General features: G+C 42.8%; 1 protein-coding gene across 2 annotated transcripts in view; it reads right to left on the minus strand.

Moving 5' to 3' along the window:
- The window catches only part of LOC120980319 (pre-mRNA-processing factor 39-like), a 93,937-nt gene that overhangs the window by 59,668 nt on the left and 12,955 nt on the right, over positions 1-21,314 (minus strand). For both annotated transcript variants that reach the window (XM_040409353.1, XM_040409352.1), the window contains exon 3: positions 2,426-2,551. In XM_040409353.1, the coding sequence (XP_040265287.1) occupies positions 2,426-2,551 (126 nt within the window). The remainder of the gene's footprint in view (positions 1-2,425; positions 2,552-21,314) is intronic.

Genomic DNA, 21,314 nt, shown 5'->3' on the forward strand with positions numbered 1-21,314 from the left:
GAGCTTGGTTTACTCTGAAGAGACCACAGCACTCATCCGAGCACTGCGGCACCTTCAAAAAGGGGACCAGTGGGGGTGCCAGGTGTCAGACTCCCACTAATCTGATATTGATGACCTATATCAAGGATAGTTCAATCAATATTAATTCTAGGCCTGCACGATATATCGCCAAAGCAATCGTATTGTGATAATCGACAATTGCGATATGGCCGACCCAAAAATGCTGCAATTACCTATACACAGAGGGAGGAGGGGCTGGGGGCCGGCATCTGTATTAGGAATGACAGCGGGGACCGATGCAGTCCCTGTATTCTAATGCATCGGCCCCGCTCACTGTTGTATAATATTATCTAACATGTAGGCATTGTTAAAATATAATAATCCTGTATAATCCAGCTGTATTACTTACAACTAAGTTCCGTAGAAGAGAGGAGGCAGGCCGGGAGGGCAACGCGTCACTCACTACGTCATGCACCGGCGCCGCCCACTTGATGAATGAAGCAGGTGGCGCGGGCGCGTGACGTAGTGAGTGACGCGTCACCCGGCCATCCTGCCTCCTCCACTGACAAGACTTTGCAGGTGGAGCAGGCGCGCAAAGTCAGTGAGTGACGTTACTGCTGCCGTCCGCCCTGCCTGCTATGGGAGCTTGTTAGTAAGTACAGTACTGATATAGGGGAGAGCGCTGCTTTAGTTAAACTTATTAACAGGTTAAGGATTAATGTTTAGAAATACTGCGGTGAGCGGCGGGGCCTGGTGTAAGTACAGTGACTGCACCGGGCCCTGCACCAAGTTCCGGACTCCAGCCCCTCCTCCCTCCCCACTGATACATCACAGTCTGCGATGCTGCAGCTTCGCAGACTGCGATGTTAAATGGAAGCATTCGCCCCATAAGACGCAGGGGCATTTCCCCCCCACTTTTTTGGGGGAAAAAGTGCGTCTTATGGGGCGAAAAATACGGTATGTGAACGGGGCTCATTTTTTGCATGGCGATGTGTAGTTTTCAGTAATACCAATTTGAAGTACATACAACCTTTTGATCTCTTTTTATTAAAAGATTATTGGGGAGTTGAAGTGACAAAAAATGGCGAATTGGCAGTTTTTATTTTTTTTCCTGTTACGCCATTTGCCGCATGCCATTAATATTGTTATATTTTAATTGTATCGGCATTTTCGCACGTGGCAATGCCCATGATGTTTATTTTTTTATTGGTTAAGTATTTTAAGTATTTTTATTTTAAGGAAGGGGAGTGATTTGAACTTTTATATTTTTTTAACTTTTTTTTAAGTCACCCTGCGTGACAATAACTGGCATCATTAGATTGCCCATTGTGTTCATTGATGGCTATATAGCCATCATTGAACACTTAATTTTCAATATAACAATACAGTGCTGCCACCTAGTGGCCTGCATTGGTATATCCCTCTAATAGACTCCAAAGCCTGCTTAAGGCTTCGGTCTATTAGAGCAGCGTAACATGTTCCCCGATCTCAGCCGGGGAACGCTGTTACAGGAGTGGAAGCGCGCGGCTTCCACTTCCGGACTGCAATGATGCCGTGGTCACATTTCACCACGGCATCTGAAGGGGAAAATGTATGCAATCAGCATTATGGCTGATCGCATACATGTGTCGCAGGTCTCTGCTATTTTAAATAGCAGAAACCCGTCGGCCATGGCGCCCGCTGCACGTGCGAGATGTTTAAAGACTGGAATTCCACCGTACATGTACGGCGGAGGTCCTGGAGGGGTTAAAGGGATATTCCAATTAGAAAAAAAGTTATCCCATATCAACAGGATAGGGGATAACTATTAAATCAGTAGGGGTCCTACCATTGGGACCTCCACCAATCATGAGAACAGGGACTCCATACACCATGGAGCACCACCATATAGATGGGAAGCCTTATGCAGAATGCAGCCCTCTCTTGTGTAAAACACACAGTGACGTTTCTTCTATCTTCTGCTTTCCTGCAACACCATTCTTTAGAAAAGTTGGAATCTTGATCTTTTGAAGGATCCATGCCATACTTGTGCATTCCAGAAGTGCTCTCCATCTGGAACTTCCATCCTGGAGCCAAAACCTCCAGGCATTCCAGTACTTTGAATTTAATGTCTAGGTTCTGCTTCTCCCCCACCTCCCACATTCTTTCATCACTTCTAGGGTCTTGAAGAACAGTAGATTCGTAGTCTAAATTAAGTCAGCTCTCCACGCTTCAAAATACTGAGCCTGTTCTAAGAGAAAGTGAAGAACTCAACCCAGTACTAGAAAGGTGGAGTTAATGAAGTGGTCATCGAGTACAGTGTTGTCAAATTATCAAACCATCAAATAGTTAAAATTTTACAAAGGACTGAACATACGCAATATGTGCTTGTAAAGTAACAAACAAATGGAGTTCACCTTTGGACTTTTCGGTTTGGGACACATACCTTTTCAACCTCTTCTGCAATTCCAAAATGCTGCTCTATGTCGGCATACTTCTTCCAATAAATATGAGAAAGTGGGAAATAAGTAAGGAAGGCATCAAAAGCTTTCCTACAAGCTGCCAAGTGTCTCTGTGAAAGTAAAGGACAAATAGCTATTGCTATAGCTAAGTGACACAAAAGCACAATGAACATCATGAAAATGCATGAAAATGAACTATAAACAAACACCAAGAAGATTTCATAAATCAAGAGAATTAATGTTCAGCATTTCAGAAAACATAATGAGAAGCCAATATCTGCAGCATATACAGTAATTTGTAGCAAACATCAGTATCTGATCGGTGGGGGGCCGACACTCGGGACCCCCACCGATCAGCTGCTTGAGATGGCACTGGCGCTCACAGTAGTGTGGAAAAGTATAAATTCAAACAACCAGAATATCCATTTGAGCCCTTATATGGTGCTGTTCTGCAGGCGTCCTGGATTTCAGACCTCCTCCAATCAAACATTAACCCCTTCAGGACCCTTATTTTTCACCTTAAGGACCAGGCCATTTTTAGCAAATCTGACATGTGTCACTTTATGTGGTGATAACTTTAAAATGCTTTTACTTATCCAGGCCATTCCGAGATTGTTTTCTCGTCACATATTGTACCTCATGACAGTAGTAAATTTGAGCTAAAATATTTCATTTTTATTTATAAATTTACAAATTTCAATTTCTCTACTTTCAAACTAGATAGTAATACCTCCAAATATAGTTATTACTTTACATTCCCCATATGTCTACTTCATGTTTGGATCATTTTAAAAATGACATTTTACTTTTTTCGGGACGTTAGATGGCTTAGAAGTTTAGAAACAAATCTTTTAAGGACCAGTTCAGTTATGAAGTCACTTTGTGGGGCTTACATATTAGAAACCACCCATAAATCACCCCATTTTAGAAACTACACCACTCAAGCTATTCAAAACTGATTTACTAACTTTGTTAACCCTTTAGGTGTCCCACAAGAATTAGAGGAAAATGGGAATGAAATTTCAAAATTTCTCATTTTTTTTAGCAGATTTAAAAATGTTATCTATTTTTTCTGCAACACATCAAGGGTTAACAGCCAAACAAAACTGAAAATCTATTACCCTGAATCTGGAGTTTACAGAAACACCCCATATGTGCTCGAAAACTGAAGTATGGGCGCACAGCAGGCTTCAGAGTGGAAGGAGCGCCAAATGACTTTAGGAGAGCGGATTTAGCTGGAATGGTAATTGGGAGCTATGTCGCATTTGAAGACACCCTGAGGAAACTTCAAAAAAGTGACCCCATTTTGGAAACTAAACTCCTAAAGGAATCTTTCAAGGTGTGTAGTTAGCACTTTGACCTCAAAGGTGTTTCCTAGAATTAGGAAATACTTGGCAGTGAAAATGAAAAATTGCATTTTTTTCACAAAAAAGTTGATTTACACCCACATTTTTCACTTTCCCAAGGGGTAACAGGACAAAATACACCCCACATTTTGTTCCCCATTTCCCCCCAAAAACGGCAAAACCCCATGTGTGCTCAAAAAATGATGTATGGGCGCACAGCAGGGCTCTAGAGTCATACAGCAAAATATGGATTTTGCTGACCTAAATTGGCAGACATTGATTTTAGGTGAATCAAAAAGGAAATACTTTTTTCTCCGGTACGTTGCTTGTAGTACTGTCGCTGCAAATCCAAAGCGTGAAGTGGATAAAATTCACAGTCAATCAGTATATACTTGTATGTTGTACTGCGCTGCCTTTATTGCTCTGGAGGTAATGCTCCTTAATTCAAAGCCATCAATATACAGTCAGGTCCATAAATATTGGGACATTACCACATTTCTAAAATTTTTGGCTCTATACACCACCACAATGGATTTGAAATGAAACGAACAAAATGTGCTTCAACTGCAGACTGTCAGCTTTAATTTGAGGGTATTTACATCTAAATCAGGTGAACGATGTAGGAATTACAACAGTTTGCATATGTGCCTCCCACTTGTTAAGGGGCCAAAAGTAATTGGACATAATAATAATCATAAATAAAACTTTCACTTTTTAATACTTGGTTGCAAATCCTTTGCAATCAATTACAGGCTGAAGTCTGGAACGCATAGACATCACCAAACGCTGGGTTTCATCCCTGGTGATGCTCTGCCAGGCCTCTACTGCAACTGTCTTCAGTTCCTGCTTGTTCTTGGGGCATTTTCCCTTCAGTTTTGTCTTCAGCAAGTGAAATGCATGATCAATCGAATTCAGGTCAGGTGAGTGACTTGGCCATTGCATACCATTCCACTTCTTTCCCTTAAAAAACTCTTTGGTTGCTTTTGCAGTATGCTTTGGGTCATTGTCCATCTGCACTGTGAAGCGCCGTCAAATGAGTTCTGAAGCATTTGGCTGAATATGAGCAGATAATATTGCCCGAAACACTTCAGAATTCATCCTGCTGCTTTTGTCAGCAGTCACATCATCAATAAATACAAGAGAACCAGTTCCATTGGCAGCCATACATGCCCACGCCATGACACTACCACCACCATGCTTCACTGATGAGGTGGTATGAGGAGGATCATGAGCAGTTCCTTTCCTTCTCGATACTCTTCTCTTCCCATCACTCTGGTACAAGTTGATCTTGGTCTCATCTGTCCATAGGATGTTGTTCCAGAACTGTGAAGGCTTTTTTAGATGTCGTTTGGCAAACTCTAATCTGTCCTTCCTGTTTTTGAGGTTCACCAATGGTTTACATCTTGTGGTGAACCCTCTGTATTCACTCTGGTGAAGTCTTCTCTAGATTGTTGACTTTGACACACATACACCTACCTCCTGGAGAGTGTTCTTGATATGGCCAACTGTTGTGAAGGGTGTTTTCTTTACCAGGGAAAGAATTCTTCGATCATCCACCACAGTTGTTTTCTGTGGTCTTCCGGGTCTTTTGGTGTTGCTGAGCTCACTGATGCGTTCCTTTTTTAAAAGAATGTTCCAAACATTTGTTTGGCCAAGCCTAATGTTTTTGCTATCTCTCTGATGGGTTTGTTTTGTTTTTTCAGCCTAATGATGGCTTGCTTCACTGATAGTGACAGCTCTTTGGATCTTATCTTGAGAGTTGACAGCAACAGATTCCAAATGCAAATAGCAGACTTGAAATGAACTTTGGACCTTTTATCTGCTCTTTGTAATTGGGATAATGAGGGAATAACACACACCTGGCCATGGAAAAGCTGAGAAGTCAATAGTCCGATTACTTTTGGTCCCTTAACAAGTGGGAGGCACATATGCAAACTGTTGTAATTCCTACACCGTTCACCTGATTTGGATGTAAATACCCTCAAATTAAAGCTGACAGTCTACAGTTAAAGCACATCTTGTTCGTTTCATTTCAAATCCATTGTGGTGGTGTATAGAGCCAAAAATTTTACAATTGTGTCGATGTTCCAATATTTATGGACCTGACTGTATACGGGTATAGGAAAACATCGGCCATCGCAGATATCCACTTTTATTATTCAGACAATACTGCGGAACACCAAAGAATCGCACCAATAGTGAAGCACTGGCACCAAGGGTCAAATATAAAAGCATTTAATTTACTCACAAACGAGTTAAAATCACAGGCATATCAAAACAATCAGACGCTTCTCCTGTTTTTGTCCGACACAGGTTTTGCTCTGCGCTTTGTCAGGGGCGATACTACTCCCCCTTCGGGGATGTCTTTAAATACGCTGGAAAGTCCAGCCTCCAATACTCGCAACAAATTAACACAAAACCTTAATACATAAACAAACTCATAAAAAACATCATTTCGACTCCCCATTTCATCAACATTAAATAGTTCTCCTAATAATGTATAAATCTACTAAACTCTTCTTAAATACCCCACTTGCTAAAAATAAGCTTTCATAGCCATGCCTACTCTAATCAAATCCCCTCCCCTAGTCTTTTTAACCCAATTCACTAATTCCATTCATACATCTCTGGTAGCACAGGACTTCACCGGGAACTACTCACATGATAAAAATCCACCTATCCTAGACTACACCTCTTCCATCCATAAAGGTCCTAGCTGATCACTCGCTTCTTACCCAGCTTTCACACTTATATTATCTTCAATATACAGACCCATTCAGATTAGACAAGATTTAAGGTCAAACTCCACATTTAAAGGGGTTCTGCAGTTTGTTTAAACTGATGATCTATCCTCTGTATAGATCATCAGCATCTGATCGGCGGGGGTCCGACACCCGGGACCCCCGCCGAACAGCTGTTTGAGAGGGCAGCGGCGCTCCAGGAGCGCCGCAGCCTTCTCACTGTTTACCGCAGGCCCAGTGACGTCACGACTAGTATCAACTAGGGTGGGCGGGGCTAAGCTCCATTCAAGTGAACAGAGCTTAGCCGTGCCCAGGCCAGTTGATTTAAACAAACTGCAGAACCCCTTTAACCCATGTGGTTGTAACGTATTGAGTTTATATATCCATTCTACTTCGCAACGATTAATCCGCACAATAGGATCTCCTCCACACCAGTGAGGTTTAACCAGTTCAATACCGATAAATTTTAAACCTTTGGGATTTTTTAGGTGGACATTTTTAAAATGTCCCTTCCTGATATTCCTAATACACTGCTCAAAAAAATAAAGGGAACACAAAAATAACACATCCTAGATCTGAATTAATTAAATATTCTTCTGAAATACTTTGTTCTTTACATAGTTCAATGTGCTGACAACAAAATCACACAAAAAAAAAAAATATATGGAAATCAAATTTTTCAACCCATGGAGGTCTGGATTTGGAGTCACACTCAAAATTAAAGTGGAAAAACACACTACAGGCTGATCCAACTTTGATGTAATGTCCTTAAAACAAGTCAAAATGAGGCTCAGTAGTGTGTGTGGCCTCCACGTGCCTGTATGACCTCCCTACAACGCCTGTGCATGCTCCTGATGAGGTGGCGGACGGTCTCCTGAGGGATCTCCTCCCAGACCTGGACTAAAGCATCTGCCAACTCCTGGACAGTCTGTGGTGCAACGTGACGTTGGTGGATAGAGCGAGACATGATGTCCCAGATGTGCTCAATTGGATTCAGGTCTGGGGAACGGGCGGGCTAGTCCATAGCATCAATGCCTTCGTCTTGCAGGAACTGCTGACACACTCCAGCCACATGAGGTCTAGCATTGTCTTGCATTAGGAGGAACCCAGGGCCAACCGCACCAGCATATGGTCTCACAAGGGGTCTGAGGATCTCATCTCGGTACCTAATGGCAGTCAGGCTACCTCTGGCGAGCACATGGAGGGCTGTGCGGCCCTCCAAAGAAATGCCACCCCACACCATTACTGACCCAATGCCAAACCGGTCATGCTGGAGGATGTTGCAGGCAGCAGAACGTTCTCCACGGCGTCTCAAGACTCTGTCACATCTGTCACATGTGCTCAGTGTGAACCTGCTTTCATCTGTGAAGAGCACAGGGCGCCAGTGGTGAATTTGCCAATCTTGGTGTTCTCTGGCAAATGCCAAACGTCCTGCACGGTGTTGGGCTGTAAGCACAACCCCCACCTGTGGACGTCGGGCCCTCATATCACCCTCATGGAGTCTGTTTCTGACCGTTTGAGTAGACACATGCACATATGTGGCCTGCTGGAGGTCATTTTGCAGGGCTCTGGCAGTGCTCCTCCTGTTCCTCCGTGCACAAAGGCGGAGGTAGCGGTCCTGCTGCTGGGTTGTTGCCCTCCTACGGCCTCCTCCACGTCTCCTGATGTACTGGCCTGTCTCCTGGTAGCGCCTCCATGCTCTGGACACTACGCTGACAGACACAGCAAACCTTCTTGCCACAGCTCGCATTGATGTGCCATCCTGGATAAGCTGCACTACCTGAGCCACTTGTGTGGGTTGTAGACTCCGTCTCATGCTACCACTAGAGTGAAAGCACCGCCAGCATTCAAAAGTGACCAAAACATCAGCCAGGAAGCATAGGAACTGAGAAGTGGTCTGTGTTCACCACCTGCAGAACCAGTCCTTTATTGGGGGTGTCTTGCTAATTGCCTATAATTTCCACCTGTTGTCTATCCCATTTGCACAACAGCATGTGAAATTGATTGTCACTCAGTGTTGCTTCCTAAGTGGACAGTTTGATTTCACAGAAGTGTGATTGACTTGGAGTTACATTGTGTTGTTTAAGTGTTCCCTTTATTTTTTTGAGCAGTGTAGAAAGAGATGAAAATACCATACATTCTACCAATAAAAATCAGGACTTCAAAATAAGAGGAGAAATTACCTGCGAGAATTCCGGTGTCGTCCACTTATTGGAGTGCCCGTGTGGCCTCCAATATGTAGGACGAACAATGAGAGAATTAAAAACGAGGGTCCAAGAACATATTAGGAATATCAGGAAGGGTCTTGAGACCCATAGTGTGTCACTGCATTTAAAAAATGTTCACCCAAAAATCCTACAGTTTTAAAATTTATCGGGATTGAACTGGTTAAACCTCACTGGCGTGGAGGAGATCCTATTGTGCAGATTAACCACTGCGAAGTAGAATGGATATATAAACTCAATACGTTACAACCACATGGGTTAAATGTGGAGTTTGACCTTAAAGGGAACCTGTCACCTGGATTTTGTGTATAGAGCTAAGGACATGGGTTGCTAGATAGCCGCTAGCACATCCGCAATACCCAGTCCCCATAGCTCTGTGTGCTTTTATTGTGGAAATAAAACGATTTGATACATATGAAAATTAAACTGAGAGGAGTCCTGTCTCTGACTTATCTCACGTACAGGGCTCATCTCAGGTTCATTTGCATATCTATCAAATCGTTTTTTTCACACAATAAAAGCACACAAAGCTATGGGGACTGGATATTGCGGACGTGCTAGCGGCCATGTCCTCAGCTCTATACACAAAATCCCGATGACAGGTTCCCTTTAAATCTTGTCTAATCTGAATGGGTCTGTATATTGAAGCTAGTATAAGTGTGAAAGCTGGTTAATAAGCGAGTGGTCAGCTAGGACCTTTATGGATGGAAGAGGTGTAGTCTAGGATAGGTGGATTTTTATCATGTGAGTAGTTCCCGGTGAAGTCCTGTGCTACCAGAGATGTATGAATGGAATTAGTGAATTGGGTTAAAAAGACTAGGGGAGGGGATTTGATTAGAGTAGGCATGGCTATGAAAGCTTATTTTTAGCAAGTGGGGTAGATTTTAGTAGATTTATACATTATTAGGAGAACTATTTAATGTTGATGAAATGGGGAGTCGAAATGATGTTTTTTATGAGTTTGTTTATGTATTAAGGTTTTATGTTAATCAGTTACGAGCATTGGAGGCTGGACTTTCCTGCGTATTTAAAGACATCCCCGAAGGGGGAGGAGTATCGCCCCTGACGAAGCGCAGAGCAAAACACGGGTCGGACAAAAACAGGAGAAGCGTCTGATTGTTTTGATATGCCTGTGATTTTAACTTGTTTGTGAGTATATTAAATGCTTTTATATTTGACCCTTGGTGCCAGTGCTTCACTATTGGTGCGATTCTTTGGTGTTCCGCAGTATTGTACGAATAAGAAAAGTGGATAGCTGCGATGGACGATGTTTTGCTATACCCATATATATTGATGGCTTCAAATTAAGGAGCATTACCTCCGGAGCAATAAAGGCAGCGCAGTCCAACCTACAAGTATATACCGATTGATTTTAAGTGCCATGTCCCATTTTAAAAATTCCTAAGGTCCCCAGAAATTAAAAACCCCAAGAAGTGACTTCATTTTGGAAAGAGCACCCCCGTACGAACATTTTAAGTGGTGGAAAGGGTACTTTTCACCAAACAGGTGTCTCATAGAAGGCAGAAACAGGATTTCAAAGCACACATTAGTGAAAATGAAAAATTACTAGCAGACCCCAATTTTTCATTTTTACAAGGGGTTAAAGGAGAAAATGCACCCCACTATATGTTCCCCATTTTCTCCCCATTCAGGAAACACCACCTATGGGCTTGTAGCCTGCTGTATGGGCGCACAGCAGGCAAACAGCAAAATATGGATTTAGCTGGCAGGCCTGAATTGAACACCACACCGAACATAGGAGGGAAAGGGGTGAGGGAATAAGGCCTGGAAACTAGAGAAAGGAGATGGACACCACCTAGTAAAACCCTAATCAAAGTCCTGACTAACTACTGAGAGAAAAAAAACCTCTCAGGCTATGAGCTGAGCGCTGCGATTGGCCAGCACTCCAGCCTGGGAGAAGGAGACGCCGGCAGGCTCCTCCCAGTTGAGCCAAAAATCTGCAGATACCGGAGCCTATACCGGGAGAACGGAGCGGCACCCAGGGATAATAGTAAGTGCAGGGGGATCCCTGGGCGCCGCTCTCCATTTCTGTATGCTTAGTTTAGATTTTTTATTGTAGTGAAAGGTCCTCATTAATGTCAGGACTGAGACAACTAGGGTTGTAGCGGGTAACAAATTATCAATACCCAATTGATACTTTTGTATCGGTATCGATTCGATACCGGGATTTGACATTTACAGATACTAGGCTGCGCTACTGCTCCCTCAGCAGCACAGGGGAGAAGGAAGCAATCTCTCCCTCCCTCCTGTGCCGCTGCCACCAATGAGGTAAGAGAGGGGTGGAGGAGGGGACTGCGCCACCAATGATGATAACTCACCAATTAATACAAATATACAAATATAGGCGGCGGGTGCCGGCTGCAGAATCACATAGCCGGCACCCGACCTCTATGACAGGGCGCTGCGATCCCCCAAAGCACCTGATCGCAACGCCATCATAGAGGTCGGGTGTCGGCTATGTGATTCTGCCACGGGCACCCGCCTCCTGTATTTGTATTAAAAGGTTACTTATCTTCATTGGTGGCGCAGTGCACCCCCCCTTCCCCCAGTACTAAAAATATAAGTGCCGCTGTGCGCCCCCCAACCCCCCCCCCAATATTAAAATCATTGGTGGCAGTGGCCAAGGGTCCCCTCCCCTCCTCCTCATTGGTGGCAGTGGCAGCTTCTGATCGGAACTCCAGCAGTGTAATCCTGGGGCTCTGATCGGTTACCATGGCAGCCAGGATGCTACTGAAGCCCTGGCTGCCATGGTAACATCACTGATGCTGTGTGTACTATGCACAGGGCAGCAAAGACCGTGTAAAGTCCTATTCACCCTAATAGAGCTCTATTAGGGAGAATAGGAAAAGGGATGAAAAGATCCCAGGTTCTAGCCCCTAAGTGGGCTAATAGCTATTAACCACTTGCCGCAACTGTAACGCGGCTCCCCCAGGCTACGCCTACGCCAATAGGCGTCATCTCGCGTGAGCCGAGATTTCCTGTGAACGCGCGCACACAGGCGCGCGCGCTCACAGGAACGGAAGGTAAGAGAGTGGATCTCCAGCCTGCCAGCGGCGATCGTTCGCTGGCAGGCTGGAGATGTGTTTTTTTTTAACCCCTGAAAGGTATATCAGACGCTGTTTTGATAACAGCGTCTAATATACCTGCTACCTGGTCCTCTGGTGGTCCCCTTTGTTTGGATCGACCACCAGAGGACACAGGTAGCTCAGTAATATGTTGCACCAAGCACCACTACACTACACCCCCCCCCCCTGTCACTTATTAACCCCTTATTAACCCCTTATTCACCCTTGATCACCCCATATAGACTCCCTGATCACCCCCCTGTCATTGATTACCCCCCTGTCATTGATTACCCCCCTGTAAAGCTCTATTCAGATGTCCGCATGATTTTTACGGATCCACTGATAGATAGATCGGATCCGCAAAACGCATACGGACGTCTGAATGGAGCCTTACAGGGGCGTGATCAATGACTGTGGTGATCACCCCATATAGACTCCCTGATCACCCCCCTGTCATTGATTACCCCCTGTAAAGCTCCATTCAGATGTCTGCATGATTTTTACGGATCCACTGATAGATGGATCGGATCCGCAAAACGCATACGGACGTCTGAATGGAGCCTTACAGGGGCGTGATCAATGACTGTGGTGATCACCCCATATAGACTCCCTGATCACCCCCCTGTCATTGATTACCCCCCTGTAAAGCTCCATTCAGACGTCCGCATGATTTTTACGGATCCACTGATAGATGGATCGGATCCGCAAAACGCATACGGACGTCTGAATGGAGCCTTACAGGGGCGTGATCAATGACTGTGGTGATCACCCCATATAGACTCCCTGATAACCCCCCTGTCATTGATTACCCCCCTGTCATTGATCACCCCCCTGTAAAGCTCCATTCAGATGTCCGCATGATTTTTACGGATCCACTGATAGATGGATCGGATCCGCAAAACACATACAGGCGTCTCCCTGGAGCCTTCCAGGGGGGGTTATCACCCCATATAGACTCCCTGATCACCCCCCTGTCATTGATCACCCCCCCTGTCATTGATCACCCCCCCTGTCATTGATCACCCCCCCTGTCAGGCTGCATTCAGATGTCCGTATGATTTTTACGGATCCACTGATACATGGATCGGACCCGCAAAACACATACGGACATCTGAATGGAGCCTTTTAAGAGGGCGATCAATGGCAGGGGGGTGATCACCCCATATAGACTCTCTGATCACCCCCCTGTCATTGATCACCCCCCTGTCATTGATCACCCCCATGTCATTGATCATCCCCCTGTAAGGCTCCATTCAGACATTTTTTTGGCCCAAGTTAGCGGAAATTATTATTTTTTTCTTACAAAGTCTCATATTCCACTAACTTGTGTCAAAAAATAAAATCTCACATGAACTCACCATACCCCTCACGGAATCCAAATGCGTAAAAATTTTTAGAGATTTATATTCCAGACTTCTTCTCACGCTTTAGGGCCCCTAGAATGCCAGGGCAGTATAAATACCCCACATGTGACCCCATTTCGGAAAGAAGACACCCCAAGGTATTCCGTGAGGGGCATATTGAGTCCATGAACGATTTAAATTTTTGTCCCAAGTTAGCGGAAAGGGAGACTTTGTGAGAAAAAAATAAATAAAATCAATTTCCGCAAACTTGTGCCAAAAAAAAAAAAATTCTATGAACTCGCCATGCCCCTCATTGAATACCTTGGGGTGTCTTCTTTCCAAAATGGGGTCACATGTGGGGTATTTATACTGCCCTGGCATTCTAGGGGCCCTAAAGCGTGAGAAGAAGTCTGGGATCCAAATGTCTAAAAATGCCCTCATAAAAGGAATGTGGGCCCCTTTGCGCATCTAGGCTGCAAAAAAGTGTCACACATCTGGTATCGCCGTACTCAGGAGAAGTTAGGCAATGTGTTTTGGGGTGTCATTTTACATATACCCATGCTGGGTGAGATAAATATCTTGGTCAAATGCCAACTTTGTATAAAAAAAATGGGAAAAGTTGTCTTTTGCTGAGATATTTCTCTCACCCAGCATGAGTATATGTAAAAAGACACCCCAAAACACATTGCCCAACTTCTCCTGAATACGGCGATACCACATGTGTGACACTTTTTTGCAGCCTAGGTGGGAAAAGGGGCCCACATTCCAAAGAGCACCTTTAGGATTTCACAGGTAATTTACCTACTTACCACACATTAGGGCCCCTGGAAAATGCCAGGGCAGTATAACTACCCCACAAGTGACCCCATTTTGGAAAGAAGACACCCCAAGGTATTCCGTGAGGGGCATGGCGAGTTCCTAGAATTTTATATTTTTTGTCACAAGTTAGCGGAAAATGATGATTTTTTTTTTTTTTTTTCCTTACAAAGTCTCATATTCCACTAACTTGTGACAAAAAATAAAAACTTCCATGAACTCACTATGCCCATCACAAAATACCTGGGGGTGTCTTCTTTCCAAAATGGGGTCACTTGTGGGGTAGTTATACTGCCCTGGCATTCTAGGGGCCCAAATGTGTGGTAAGGAGTTTGAAATCAAATTCTGTAAAAAAATGACCAGCGAAATCCGAAAGGTGCTCTTTGGAATATGGGCCCCTTTGCCCACCTAGGCTGCAAAAAAGTGTCACACATCTGGTATCTCCGTATTCAGGAGAAGTTGGGGAATGTGTTTTGGGGTGTCATTTTACATATACCCATGCTGGGTGAGAGAAATATCTTGGCAAAAGACAACTTTTCCCATTTTTTTTATACAAAGTTGGCATTTGACCAAGATATTTATCTCACCCAGCATAGGTATATGTAAAATGACACCCCAAAACACATTCCCCAACTTCTCCTGAATACGGCGATACCAGCTGTGTGACACTTTTTTGCAGCCTAGGTGGGCAAAGGGGCCCATATTCCAAAGAGCACCTTTCGGATTTCACAGGGCATTATTTACAGAATTTGATTTCAAACTCCTTACCACACATTTGGGTCCCTAGAATGCCAGGGCAGTATAACTACCCCACAAGTGACCCCATTTTGGAAAGAAGACACCCCAAGGTATTCGCTGATGGGCATAGTGAGTTCATGGAAGTTTTTATTTTTTGTCCCAAGTTAGTGGAATATGAGACTTTGTAAGAAAAAAAAAATAAAAATAAACATCATCATTTTCCGCTAACTTGTGACAAAAAATAAAAAGTTCTATGAACTCACTATGCCCATCAGCGAATACCTTAGGGTGTCTACTTTCCGAAATGGGGTCATTTGTGGGGTGTTTGTACTGTCTGGGCATTGTAGAACCTCAGGAAACATGACAGGTGCTCAGAAAGTCAGAGCTGCTTCAAAAAGCGGAAATTCACATTTTTGTACCATAGTTTGTAAACGCTATAACTTTTACCCAAACCATTTTTTTTTACCCAAACATTTTTTTTTTATCAAAGACATGTAGAACAATAAATTTAGAGAAAAATTTATATATGGATGTCGTTTTTTTTGCAAAATTTTGCAACTGAAAGTGAAAAATGTCATTTTTTTGCAAAAAAATCGTTAAATTTCGATTAATAACAAAAAAAGTAAAAATGTCAGCAGCAATGAAATACTACCAAATGAAAGCTCTATTAGTGAGAAGAAAAGGAGGTAAAATTAATTTGGGTGGTAAGTTGCATGACCGAGCAATAAACCGCTAAAGTTGTGGAGTGCCGATTTGTAAAAAAGGGCCTGGTCTTTAGGGGGGTATAAACCTGTGGTCCTTAAGTGGTTAAATAAAAAGTAAAAAAAAAAAAAAAACACCAACATATTAAGTTTAAACCACCCCCCTTTCCCAATTTTACATATAAAATACATGATTTCTCTGTTTCTCCAGGCCTAGGTCATGTATTAGTGAAGCTGCTATTTGGTGTCAGTCTACGCCATCTATAGTTTATAGAAGCATACTATAGAGATTATAGAAGCATACCATCGGCTCTGCTTGAAGCTATATCGCCTCATCATATCTGTATATACACATCATGTTCTACGTAATGCTGTCTTTATGAATTTTTCATGATATATTTTTTATATATTTATTTTTATTATAATATATTATGTATTACTGATATGGAATGATTCCCAGTGTATTTTATAATGTTCTCCACTGACTCACATATTTTAGCACATTAATGCACTTACTGTAATTCAGACATCATCACCATATTCCCTCACTCAAATTATTTTCATTCATTCACTATCTGGCCTCCTATGGGTAATAACCATATAGGTTGGCACATTTTTACCTTTTTGGTATATATTTTTAACACACAATTCAGTGTCCTCTTATCATGGCATTAATTTCAATGGACACCCCACCGTTTTTCCCCTTCCCCCCTCCCCCTCTTTTCCACTGGCCCCGTGCACCATTTCATTTCACACATATCACCTTTGTGTGATTTATATGTAGATTTGTTCAGTGTAGTTCATCATTCTTTTAATAGAATGGTACTATCTGTGTGGTATCTGGGATATTTGTGAAGTGGTATTTATACATGATCTGTGGATGCATTGACCCGTAGGATGTAACAAAGTTAAATATATGTCACTGGATCGCTATAAATTATTGTATATTGTCTTTATCTATTACAGTAATACTTGCAGCAATAGCGGCTTCCTTTTTAAGATGGTTTCTAATGATGTATACATGGTTTCCATATATGTCTATTTTAGATTCCCCCGACTGACATGGTTCGCGCGGGGCCGCGCTCTGTGTCCCGGCCCGGGGCGTCTCTACGCCGGCTTGGTGTGTCACGTGACGATGTCATGTGGCTCGCTGCGTCATGGCGTGACGCCCATGGGCGGGTCTACGGAGCTCTGGCCGCAACGCTCGGTGCGCCCACAGATGTTCAGGTGGGGGTAATCATCATCAGAATACGGATTGGCCAGGGGCTGTTTAAATAGTTATCCCCACAGTGATGGCGTTACCCCCTGACGAAGGTACGCCGAAACGCGCGTCGGGGTAACGCCATCCCAGGCATTCAGGTCGCAGCTATCTTTTAGTGAGTCCATGTTATTTCCATCTTTATTCATGGCTTCTGTTATATAGGCAGGACATAGTTCCAATGGGCTCATACAACCGCTTTTGTTTGCGGGTTTCTTGTGTGAATTACCCCCTGGATAATACCTGCTACATTTATATTGTCCGGTAATTGCCATGATGTCTCTATATTAGGACTCATGTTCATCAATTTTTATGCTTATTATTGCTGATGTTATTCATGCCGACACTGTAATGCTGGGATGGTGTTTGTGCTCCCTATCACCCTTGTTTTTATGGTATTTATTATCCATTGATTTTTTTGTAATTAATAAAGTATACTATTTTTCATTATCGGACGCTTAAGAGCTTTAGTTCTTTTGTTTTTCCATATAAAATATATAAACAATAAATAAACATTACATATCGCCACGCCCAAAAAAGTGCAAACTATTAAAATGATAAAAAATATCTCCTATGCCGTGAGTGCCGTACCAGGAAAAAAAAACAAAAAAAAATATTTTTTAGTCAACTTGTCCCCCCAAAAAATTGGATCGGACTGTTCGATTATGGGCAGAACATTCCATAAAATGCTAAATGCACGCAGCTTTTTTGGTCTTTTATTTTTTGCGTGGTATCGAATGGTAACGAGTATCGCAATACTTTTTTATGGTATCGAAATCTAATCAAAATTTTCGTCTCTCTCAGGCCTTAATACAAATTTAATACAGGCATTAATTCACAGTAGATCACAGCACTCGGCAGATAACTGGCAAATAAATGGGTGCTCGTCAAGAATTATCCCTGACTCCACCTCAGGAATTCTTCAAACGGTTAATCAGAGTTTCAGACAGCACACCACAAGAGATTTTCGATGCAATTAGTGTTTTATTCAGCCGGACTTTAAATCATTTTAGAAAGTAACATTTCAGGCTTACATATTATGCCCTTCATCAGGCTATATCTCATAAGCATGTATGTGGAGCCGGTAATGTCTTTCCTTATCCCCCTTTTGTAACACACCCTGCGTCTTTTTTGGGTCCTTCCCTTCCTTGCTGTCTGGGGGACTTGACCTGTAAAATGTTGCCCTGATACAACACGGGCACCTTAACTTCCTGAAGTACTAGGATCTGCAAGATCCACCCCTCCCATGTGCCTGTTGTAGTCCAGGATACAAACTGGTTTGAGGGTAGTGGTTGTGGTACCTCGTACAGGAGCAAGGGAGCTGGCGTTAGTGTGAATGGTGGTCAGTACAAGGACATCCCTCTTGTCCTTGTACTTAACAACCAGCATGTTCTCATGGAGGAGAGCCCTACTTTCAATTATTCTCAGTGGTTGCCCTACCAGGGATCTAGGGAGGCCTCTCAGATTTTTGCGCACTGTGCCGCAAGACACAGTACCTTTGGTAGTTAGGGACATGAATAGGGGTATGCTGGTATAATAGTTATCCACATAGAGGTGGTCACCCTTATCCAGCAGTGGGTGCAGTAAGTCCCACACGATCTTCCCACTAACTCCTAGGATGGGGGGGCATTCTGGGGGTTCTATCCGGGAATCTTTCCCTTTGTAAGTGAAGAACTTGTGGGTGTACATGGAGCTACCCTCAAAAAGTTTGTATATCTTTATGCCATACCTTGCCCATTTGATAAGCAGGTACTGGCGGAATTTAACCCTCCCTTTGAAAAGTAATAGGGACTCATCTACAGAGATTTTTATCTGGGTTGTACACCTTAGCAATCCTGGTGTTAAAGTGGTCAATGACAGGCCTAACTTTGAACAGACGGTCAAATGTCGGGTCATTTTGGGGTGGTCACTGTGCATTGTCATTGTAGTGTAGGAATTTCCGAATTGACTCAAATCGGATCATGGTCTTAAATTGGAGTCTGGTAGAAAATGTCCGAACTCCAATATTGTCTAACGTTTGGATTCTTAACAACGCCCATATGCAGAACGAGCAGGGTGGATAAAAATCAATGATTTTATTTTTTAAATAAAAAAAAATATATTAAAAAATCGGATTTTTGTGATTTAAATCGGATTTTTTTTTATATAAAATACTTTTTAGAGGAAAATATATTACCATCCAAAGGCTATTCCATCATGAAATAAAGATTTGTTTTTTTAATTATGTAGAATAAGGCTGTACGTGGACTCCCATATTGTTGAATGGATTAGGCAGTGGCTGAGGGACAGACAACAGAGGGTTGTAGTCAATGGAGTATATTCAGACCATGGTCTTGTTACCAGTGGGGTACCTCAGGGATCTGTTCTGGGACCCATATTGTTTAATATCTTTATCAGCGAAATTGCAGAAGGCCTCGATGGTAAGGTGTGTCTTTTTGCTGATGACACAAAGATTTGTAACAGGGTTGATGTTCCTGGAAAAGGATTTAGGAAAACTAGAGGAATGGTCAAAAATCTGGCAACTAAAATTTAATGTTGATAAGTGCAAGATAATGCACCTGGGGCGTAAAAACCCAAGAGCAAAATATAAAATCAGTGATACCGTCCTAACCTCAGTATCTGACGAAAGAGATTTAGGGGTCATTATTTCAGAAGACTTAAAGGTAGGCAGACAATGTCATAGAGCAGCAGGAAATGCTAGCAGAATGCTTGGGTGTATAGGGAGAGGCATTACCAGTAGAAAGAGGGAGGTGCTCATGCCGCTCTACAGAGCACTAGTGAGACCTCATCTGGAGTATGTCACCGCCAGCTCTCTGAGAAGGTCTGGCAGACGTTCTTCTGTACCTCTTGCTTGATGTTCTTTCTTTTGGTTTAACTTTGTCATCTCCTTTCCTTCTCCCAGCTGTCACCTATTTACACTAATTGCCTCCCTTTATATTCCCTCCCATACTGCCTCCCTTTGCGGTTTATACTACTTCCTGGATTGTGTTCACTGCTGGGGCTGCTGCTGCTGATTCCTCAAGATAAGTCTTTTTTCTTTATTTGTGTTTCCTTGCTGGCTTGATTCTAGGTGACCCTGACTCTGTCCGTATTAAGTGCAGGGAGCCGGTGGTCGTGTCCCCTCACTATTATAGGGTTTTCAGGTGTCACATAGGATAAGGTACGTGGGCATGCAATCGTCTACCATAAAGATCTTTGCATGGGCATAGCAGTCAGGGAGAACTCTAGGGGTTTTATAGGGCTCACCCATATGCTCCTTAGTTTGGGATCAAGCCAGTCAGATGTTTATTTATAAGTTCCAGCTTTCTGCAACACCATCCGTGACAGAGTATTGTGCTCAGTACTGGAGACCATATCTCCAGAAGGATATTGATACTTTGGAGAGAGTTCAGAGAAGAGCTACTAAACTAGTACATTGATTGCAGGATAAAACTTACCAGGAAAGATTAAAGGACCTTAACATGTATAGCTTGGAAGAAAGACGAGGCAGAGGGGATATGATAGAAACTTTTAAATACATAAAGGGAATCAACAAGGTAAAAGAGGAGAGAATATTTAAAAGAAGAAAAACTACCACAAGAGGACATAGTTTTAAATTAGAGGGGCAAAGGTTTAAAAGTAATATCAGGAAGTATTACTTTACTGAGAGAGTAGTGGATGCATGGAATAGCCTTCCTGCAGAAGTGGTAGCTGCAAATACAGTGGAGGAGTTTAAGCATGCATGGGATAGGCATAAGGCCATCCTTCATATAAGATATGGCCAGGGGCTATTCATAGTATTCAGTATATAGGGCAGACTAGATGGGCCAAATGGTTCTTATCGGTCGACACATTCTATGTTTCTATGTGTGTAATTTTTTTGGTAAATAAATTCCATTAATCCATTCACAATGTCATGCTCTTCCAGAGATTTTTGTAAGATTTGGCAGTTTCTCTGCCTACAAGATATTATCACAGATGCTTGGTTTACTTTTGCAGTTCTCAAAGCTGAATTTGACTCAGCAGAGATCACATGCCTCTTCTTCACAGCAAAAATGTTATAACATGAACAGAGTTGAGAAAAATACCTTAATCCTAACTTCTACAAACCTATGAATGCAGAATCAACCTAATCAAACTAATATGAAAAGTTGTTATTCTAAAAATTTTCATCTACTTGCATATTATAAGTTATACCAGCAAGAATTAGTCTTTATGTAGAAAACTATGATTTAAATCAAGCCTTACTGACTAGTGATTTATATCATTTTGATTTAAATCAAATCCACCCTGAGCACGAGTCCCCAAATCTTCATAATCTCTGCTGCATTTACTGGGGTCCAACCTAGGGGTCTAGCGTATGGTGATGTGGGGTTCTGAGCAACGAATTGTTGGGCGTATAAATATGTTTAGGCCACCATTACATTTATAAAATCTTTAGAGAAGAAGTTTTGAAAAAATCTAGTTCAGTGAAGACTGCACAGTCTATCTGTATGTCGGAGCTGCCCACAAAATCCGGAATTTGGGGCTGATAATCGTCAGGGGGTGGGGTCCATAAGAGTTCACTCTGGAGGGCTGCCTCCGCTGCTACCCCGGGGCGCCTTCTAGAGGGTTCCTCATCAGCTGATGATGATGATGAT

The sequence above is a fragment of the Bufo bufo genome, chromosome 10 (assembly GCF_905171765.1).
Source record: "Bufo bufo chromosome 10, aBufBuf1.1, whole genome shotgun sequence".
NCBI lineage: Eukaryota > Metazoa > Chordata > Amphibia > Anura > Bufonidae > Bufo > Bufo bufo.